The sequence below is a fragment of the Budorcas taxicolor genome, chromosome 5 (assembly GCF_023091745.1).
Source record: "Budorcas taxicolor isolate Tak-1 chromosome 5, Takin1.1, whole genome shotgun sequence".
NCBI classification, from domain to species: Eukaryota; Metazoa; Chordata; class Mammalia; order Artiodactyla; family Bovidae; genus Budorcas; species Budorcas taxicolor.
Genome location: NC_068914.1, coordinates 100,404,824 through 100,412,439, shown reverse-complemented (window position 1 = coordinate 100,412,439; position 7,616 = coordinate 100,404,824). Strand labels below are relative to the sequence as shown.

Below are 7,616 nucleotides of genomic sequence, written 5' to 3'. Positions count from 1 at the left end.
TCCCCGGGAAGGGCTGGGATTGGCCACCAGTGGCCTGGGAAGAGGCTCGGATCCTTCCGCGGAGGGCGGGGGGGTGGCCCCCGCGTGGGGTGTTTGTTCTCTTGGGGATTAATGGGGGGTTGTGGGGGAGGGGTAGGCGCGCTCCCGCATGCGCACTGCGGCCCCTCCTGTTGGCTCGTCGTTGTCCGCTGGGCGGGGGCCCGGCCCCGCCCCTCTCCCGTCCGGGCAGCGGCGGCGGCTGCGGCGGTGGCGGCGGCGGCGGCGGCAGCGACGGCGGCGGCGGTAGCAGCCTGCGCGGTGCCTTCTGGGAACGGAATCCCCAGGGCTGCCCCTGGCCCCCATGGCGCATGCGCGGGAGGCCGCTCGGTGATCCGCGGCAGCGGCGGCGGCGCTTCCTGCTAGGACCGGCCGGGGCTGTACCGGAGGCTCGGGCTCCACCGACCCTCCTCCCACTCCCTCCCACTCACCCTCTGGGCCGCGACTGCGCAGGGCGGGGCCGGCCGAACCATGGGCCGCGGTGAGTGCAGGGCCCGGCCCCCCCACCTCGCCCCTCCCCCTCCCCTCCTGTCCCTACCCTCTGCCCCCTCCGCGTCCTTTTGGCCCCTTTCCCTGGCCCCATCCCCACTCCCCCGCCCTCACCTGCTCCCACCGTTTCTCTCTCTCACTGCTTGACTTTTGCCTTCTTCACCTCCCTCCCCTCAGTGCTTCGCCCACCCTCCGCCCGCCCTCTCCCCAAGTTCCTTCCTACTTCGTGCGCCTTCCCCTCCTCCCCAAGCTGAGGGAAGCAGGCTGGGTGACAGGGCGCCTTGTTATGAGAGGGAAAGTTTAGAAGCCGCCAGTGTGGGGTGGGAGCGATGGTGGGTTTGGAGAGAATACTTGCAGGTTTGTGGGGCGTCCCCATATGTATCAGGAGAATCCCTCTTGGAGCTAAACTGAAGCCAGTGGGACAGGAGGTGCTGATTCTTCTTGCCTTAGGCTTGGGGGGAAATCCGGAGCTTCTGAGAATAGTGGGAGAAGACAGAACTGTGATTCCAATGTTTCCTAAGACCCAAGTGAACTAGATCAGTGATTGTCTAGTGTAGCCAGGCCATGGGGGAACTTACGCTGGTACCACCCGAGCGAGCAGTTGGGCAATTGCCTGGTGACCTGCGGGGCCATCCATACTTTTTATATGATCTTCCTGAGGGCGAGGGAACAGCAGGGGCCAGCCTTTCTGGGAAAATTCCTAGAGATTACGGGAATTAACCCGCACTCCTGGCTGAAGGTTTCTGTCCTTGGTGGGATGAGGGGGCCTCGCCCTTTATATGTCTAGGGATTGGGCTGTGATTCCCCGGTCCCTGAGAGTTGTGGCTTTGACCCTTTGGTCCCTAGAGACTGAACGTGGAGAGGATGGTTGTGGGCTCAGCCACCAGATCCCTGGGATCTCTCTGGGTGCTTACCTCCTGTTACTAAGGATCTTTCCCTTGAGTGTCCTGGTCTGTGGTGCTCTAGTAGGTTGGGCAGATTCCTGACCGTCCTTTCTCTCTCCTGTGTTGCAGGTGTGGGCTAAGCCGGCGGCCCCGGCTTTAGACTGGACCCCACAATGTTTGCAGACATGTTCAGGTAGCCATGGTGGGCTGGCAGAAGGTTCCTCCTCATTCTCTCCCCCAGCTCTCTGAGGGTTTCCCTTTGCTCCCGAGTTCTCTTGAGTCTCCCCACAACCTTTGCCTTGCGGGAATACTCCCTCAGGTACCCAGCCCAGTTTAATCCTGCTAATGCCACATGAATGTCTGTGTTATCAGGCACGTGGGAGCTGATTACACACAATGAATGGGGGCAATGAGAGCAGTGGAGCAGACAGAGCTGGGGGCCCTGTGGCCACATCTGTCCCCATCGGCTGGCAGCGCTGTGTTCGAGAGGGTGCTGTGCTCTATATCAGGTGTGGCTCCTCCAAGTTCCCCAGTTTCTACCCCCAGGCCCTTCAGTTGCCTAAGTTTTCTCTCTTCTATTCCTTCTTCTCTAAGCTCAGATCGCTGGTGCCCTGTTGCTCTCTGTTCCTCTTCCTTCCTCAGCTTTGTTGCTCGCTGCACCTCTAGTCCTGTGCACTTGTTCTCTCCATCTTTTTCTCTCTGCCCTTCCTAGGAAGGTCTTTGAACCTTTGAAGGTTTTTTTAGAGTGTCTTCCAGTTCAGTGTTATCTAACCTCACACTCTGACCCTATCCTCTCCCAGTCCAAGTGGCACAGAGCTGTCTTCCTTGGAGCAAACCCGCAGCTACCTCCTCAGCGATGGGACCTGCAAGTGCGGTCTGGAGTGTCCACTCAACGTCCCCAAGGTCAGAGTGGTGAGGGTGAGATTGTCAGAGAGACTTAATGCCGGTCACTGACCGAGGTAGCTCTTTCTCAGATTCTGCTCTCTCAGGGTCCTTGTCTGTGCCTTCCACCTTACAGGTTTTCAACTTTGACCCTTTGGCCCCGGTGACCCCGGGTGGGGCTGGGGTGGGGCCAGCATCAGAGGAGGACATGACCAAGCTGTGCAACCACCGGCGGAAAGCTGTTGCCATGGCAACTCTGTACCGCAGCATGGAGACCACCTGCTCACACTCTTCTCCTGGTGAGTGTTCTCCACTTTACAGAGACAGGAAAACTTAAGGGTCTGGAAGAGGGGTGGTGGGAGGAGGTCTGTGAGAGAGAGCAAGAAGGGTGGAGTGGGGAACTGCTTGGTGAAAGGAGGGCACAGGGAAGCTGGGAGTTTGCGGGGGGAGGGATGGAAAAGACAAAATTCTTGGAAGGGGAACCACAGGTTGATGCTTTGTTTCTCATTTATTGCAGGAGAGGGAGCAAGCCCCCAAATGTTCCACACTGTGTCCCCAGGGCCTCCCTCTGCCCGCCCTCCTTGTCGAGTCCCTCCTACAACTCCACTCAATGGGGGTCCTGGCTCCCTTCCCCCAGAACCACCCTCAGTTCCACAGGCTTTCCCCCCTCTAGCAGGCCCTGGGGGGCTCTTCCCACAGCCAAGGCTTCCTGATCCTGTCCCCTCTGGAGGCAGCAGCAGCCCTTGTTTCCTCCCACGGGGGAATGCCCCCTCCCCAGCTGCACCTCCTCCACCTGCTATCAGCCTCAACGCCCCCTCATATAGCTGGGGAGCTGCTCTCCGATCCAGCCTGGTGCCCCCTGACTTGGGCTCTCCTCCAGCCCCCCATGTTTCCTCCTCACCACCTTCAGACCCTCCTCTTTTCCACTGTAGTGATGCCTTAACACCCCCTCCCCTGCCCCCAAGCAATAATCTTCCTGGTCCCCCTGGCCCCTCTGGTCCTGCCACTCAGCCACCAGTGTCTTCAGCCACTATGCACCTGCCCCTGGTCCTGGGGCCCCTGGGAGGGGCCCCCACAGTGGAGGGGCCCGGGGCACCCCCCTTTCTTGCTAGCAGCCTACTCTCTGCAGCGGCCAAGGCACAGCACCCCCAACTCCCCCCTCCCAGCACTTTACAGGGCCGAAGGCCCCGTGCCCAGGCACCCTCAGCTTCCCACTCTTCATTGCCCCGTCCCTCTCAGCGTCGTCCCCGCCGACCCCCGACTGTGTTGCGATTGCTAGAAGGGGGGGGCCCTCAAGCCCCTAGGCGGAGCCGTCCTCGGGCCCCTGCTCCCACCCCCCAGTCTTTTCCTCTGCCGGAGCCATCCCAACCAATTCTCCCTTCTGTGCTGTCCCTGCTGGGACTCCCCACCCCTGGCCCTTCCCACTCTGATGGAAGCTTTAACCTTTTGGGGTCAGATGCACACCTTCCTCCTCCCCCCACCCTCTCCTCAGGGAGCTCTCCTCAGCCCACGCACCCCATCCCACCTGCCCTCCCTGGGACCACCAGTGGCAGCCTCAGCAGTGTGCCAGGTACGTGAGTGCACCAGAGCCCTTCCTTAGGGTACAGAGACTGCCAAGACATTGAAGGGAGAACTTAGAGAGCTCTGTAGTGGTTTTCTGGGTTGGGGGGCTGGGAGTTTGGATTCTTTAGATACTGGGAGAAAGGGTCTCTCTAGAGCTGAACCTCTCTTTTTCTTTGCAGGTGCCCCTGCCCCACCAGCTGCCTCCAAAGCCCCCCTAGTCCCCAGCCCTGTGCTTCAAAGCCCATCTGAAGCGCTTGGGATGGGGGCCGGCCCAGCCGGCCCTCTGCCTCCCCTGGCTGGTGGGGAGGCTTTCCCTTTCCCCAGCCCCGAGCAGGGCCTGGCGCTGAGTGGAGCCGGCTTCCCGGGGATGCTAGGGACCTTGCCCCTCCCTCTGAGTCTGGGACAACCTCCACCTTCTCCATTGCTTAGCCACAGTTTATTTGGCGTCCTGGCTGGGGGAGGGGGACAACCTCCCCCTGAGCCCCTGCTCCCCCCACCAGGGGGACCTGGCCCTCCCCTAGCCCCAGGTGAGCCCGAAGGGCCTTCACTTTTGGTGGCTTCCCTGCTTCCACCACCCCCGTCAGACCTTCTTCCACCCCCTTCTGCACCTCCTAGCAACCTCCTTGCCTCTTTCCTGCCCTTGTTGGCCCTGGGCCCCACAGCTGGGGATGGGGAGGGATCTGCAGAGGGAGCCGGGGGTCCAAGTGGGGAGACATTTTCAGGTTTGGGAGACCTGCCCCCCCTGCTGTTCCCCCCACTTTCAGCTCCCCCCACCCTCATAGCTTTAAATTCTGCGCTGCTGGCTGCCAGCCTGGATCCCCCCTCGGGGACACCCCCCCAGGTGAGGATAGGGGGTGAGTGGGTGGGACAGAACAAGAGATAGAATCAGAGATGGGAGCTGGGAATCAAAGGCTTTCAGTTTCATGTCTGAGCTCTTCCTTAGGGCCTTTGAGGAGGGCTTAGTTCTTAGCTGGGGGTAGGATGGACTGTAAGAATTGGGTCTGTATTTAATAAGCATGGCCTGCTTCAGTGGGGCTTCAGTGAGATTTCTACGTGAAAGTACTATAAACTTACTGAATACTTTACACATGTAGATGTTACAGCTATTTTTTCTCCTTAGCCCTGTGTCCTGAGCGCCCCCCAACCTGGACCACCTACCTCCAGTGTCACCACGGCAACTACTGACCCGGGGGCCTCCTCTCTGGGCAAGGCCCCCTCCAACTCAGGGAGACCCCCTCAACTCCTTAGCCCTCTGCTGAGTGCCAGCCTGCTGGGTGAGTCTGAGGGAAGACTCTGTGGTGTGGGAGAGAAGAAAGGAAGCAGAAAAATTGGGAGTAAAGACTGGATGAATTAGGGAAGAAAGTCTGTGACCACTGAGTCAAGCCTGAAAGAATAGGGTCTGCTCAGCCTAATTGGTTTGCCCAGGGACACCCTTGACTTTACACTTCCTTAACAGGTGACCTGTCCTCGCTGACCAGCAGCCCTGGAACCCTCCCCAGTCTGTTGCAGCCTCCCGGCCCTCTTCTCTCTGGCCAGCTGGGGCTGCAGCTCCTCCCTGGGGGGGGAGCTCCTCCACCCCTCTCAGAGGCTTCTAGTCCCCTAGCCTGCCTGCTACAGAGTCTCCAGGTGAGGGGATGGGTGTGTGTTAGGGAGAAAATTTTTTCCCCAAACTGGAAATACAGACATTTCAAGTTAAAAGTAGCTGGAAGTGCATTGAAACTGACAGAGATCTGTTTTGTCTGCAGATCCCTCCAGAGCAGCCAGAAGCCCCCTGTCTGCCCCCTGAGAGCCCCACCTCAGCCCTTGAACCGGAGCCTGCCCGGCCTCCCCTCAGTGCCTTAGCCCCACCCCACAGTTCTCCTGATCCCCCAGTCCCTGAGCTGCTCACTGGGAGGGGGTCAGGGAAACGGGGCCGGAGGGGAGGAGGGGGACTTAGGGGCATTAATGGTGAGGCCAGGCCAGGCCGGGGACGAAAGCCTGGCAGCCGGCGGGAGCCTGGCCGACTGGCCCTCAAGTGGGGGGCACGTGGTGGCTTCAATGGACAAATGGAACGGTCCCCAAGAAGGACCCACCACTGGCAGCATAATGGGGAGCTGGCTGAAGGGGGTGCTGAGCCCAAGGATCCATCCCCTCCTGGGCCCCATTCTGAGGACCTTAAGGTGAGTGTGGATTAAGTAATGGTTATCTGGGTACAAAGGCCCTGAGGAAAGGTTGAGGCCAAGGTGTCTTTTCCTACACATAGTCCATCTTTTCTCAGGTATCCCCAGGGGTAGTCAGAAAGTCTCGTCGTGGCCGCAGGAGAAAATACAAGTGAGTATACTGGACTTTCCGGCTTCTTATTGGATTTATAGCAATAGTTAAGAGTGATTTGGCTTTCGAAAAGGCAGTACTTACTTGAATATGAATAAGGATACTATGCCTATACTGTCCACATGTAGAAAGTTACCCACCCAAACTCTGAAAATCCTCTGGCGCTCAGGGACGTGCTCCTGATCCACCTGTGCCCTTATTGCAGCCCAACCCGGAACAGCAACAGCTCCCGCCAGGACATTACCTTGGACCCCAGCCCCACAACCCGCGTAAGTGTGCGTCACTGCGTCGGTGGGTGGGAGTGCATATAAAGGATGAGGCAGGAGGAGAAGAAGGTTAGTGGGAGTGGGGAGAAAATAAAGGACTTCCTGATACCCAGCTGTTTGATCACTTCTTTCAACTTCCCCTCTTGTATAGGCGGCTGTCCCTCTGCCTCCCCGGGCCCGCCCTGGCCGTCCTGCCAAAAACAAGAGGAGGAAACTGGCCCCATAGCAGCCATACCTGGAGCTGGATCTGACCCTGACTGGGGAGAGCTGAGTGCTGAGCCTTGGGAGCCCCTGCCAGCCACCTGCACCTGTGGACAGAGGGTGGGGGCACTACTCCCCACTCAGAGCACAAATGCAACCCCTTCCCCCACAGTCCCATCCTGAGCCATTGCAGGGGGTAGGGAAGCTCACCCCCTCCCCCCCAAAGCCATGTCACTGAAAAGGCCTGGGGGGGGTGGTATATGGCCCTCTCCCCACCAGGCTAAGGGGAAAACCCCCTCCCCCAGGTCTTTTATTTGTTTAAGTTATTTTTGCACAAATGACTTTTATATTTAATTCGACTTCATTGCTTCCCTTTTTGAAGCCAGCAGGCTCAGTTTACAAACCTGTGAGCTACTGTTGGCTGCTGCCCTCCTTCCCAATGAAAGGTACAAAGCAATAAGCATCATGCGTCCTCCCCTCACCCCTGCCAACACCCCTCTGCCTCTGGCTCAGGTTGCTCAAAGCACAGATCCCCCTCTTACCCTGTCCCCAGGTTTGAAACACATAGCCTCATTTCAAGGTGTAGCCAGCTTCCCTCCACTTTCCTCTGGGATATGAAGAGGGGTAAGGGGGCAAAGAGAGCCCTCTGGGTGTCTCCTCCCATACACACTACACTGCCCCTTCTCCCCCATCAAAACGCTCAGAGACGTTGTGACGATGCGACTGAGGATTATGCAACATGGTCCAACCGGAGCGGCCAGCATGACCAGCTGTCCAGGGGCTGCCTCCTGCCTTTTCTTTTGTAAAGACAAGACCCTTGGGAGTTTTAATTCTGTTTTGTACTTGCCCTGTGGGGCCTCCACTGCTTTTCTATGGGAGACACTCTTAATTTAACAGATGAGAATATTTTGAAACTCTGGCTCTGACTCTGTCCTCATTTTTTCCTTAGTTCTTTTGTAAGAACAGATTATAATTTAAATCCTTC

The 7,616-nt window shown here is 58.4% G+C and overlaps 1 protein-coding gene across 2 annotated transcripts; it reads left to right on the top strand.

Moving 5' to 3' along the window:
• Nucleotides 1–293: 293 nt before the first annotated feature.
• MBD6 (methyl-CpG binding domain protein 6) lies at nt 294–7,554 on the top strand. Of its 2 annotated transcripts, XR_008199418.1 has the most exons (14): nt 294–517; nt 1,539–1,602; nt 1,782–1,918; nt 2,210–2,312; nt 2,428–2,590; nt 2,809–3,861; nt 4,034–4,695; nt 4,975–5,128; nt 5,311–5,480; nt 5,600–6,013; nt 6,112–6,164; nt 6,370–6,433; nt 6,582–6,751; nt 7,014–7,554. XR_008199418.1 is itself a non-coding variant. In XM_052641481.1 (13 exons), exons 3-13 carry the CDS (start codon nt 1,806–1,808, stop codon nt 6,654–6,656), a joined length of 3,024 nt encoding a protein of 1,007 aa, XP_052497441.1. In that variant the 5' UTR covers nt 294–517; nt 1,539–1,602; nt 1,782–1,805; the 3' UTR covers nt 6,657–7,553. The 2 variants fall into 2 exon arrangements, 1 of the variants encoding a protein (XP_052497441.1); XM_052641481.1 differs by having other exon boundaries at nt 6,582–7,553.
• The last annotated feature ends 62 nt before the right edge of the window (nt 7,555–7,616 follow it).

Excerpts from the sequence above, each read along its gene's own strand:
- MBD6 (XM_052641481.1), top strand. The coding sequence starts at position 1,806 with ATGAATGGGGGCAATGAGAGCAGTGGAGCAGACAGAGCTGGGGGCCCT. Across the intron at positions 6,014-6,111 it reads CCCATTCTGAGGACCTTAAG|GTATCCCCAGGGGTAGTCAG; the intron begins GTGAGTGTGGAT and ends ATCTTTTCTCAG. Across the intron at positions 6,165-6,369 it reads GGCCGCAGGAGAAAATACAA|CCCAACCCGGAACAGCAACA; the intron begins GTGAGTATACTG and ends CCCTTATTGCAG.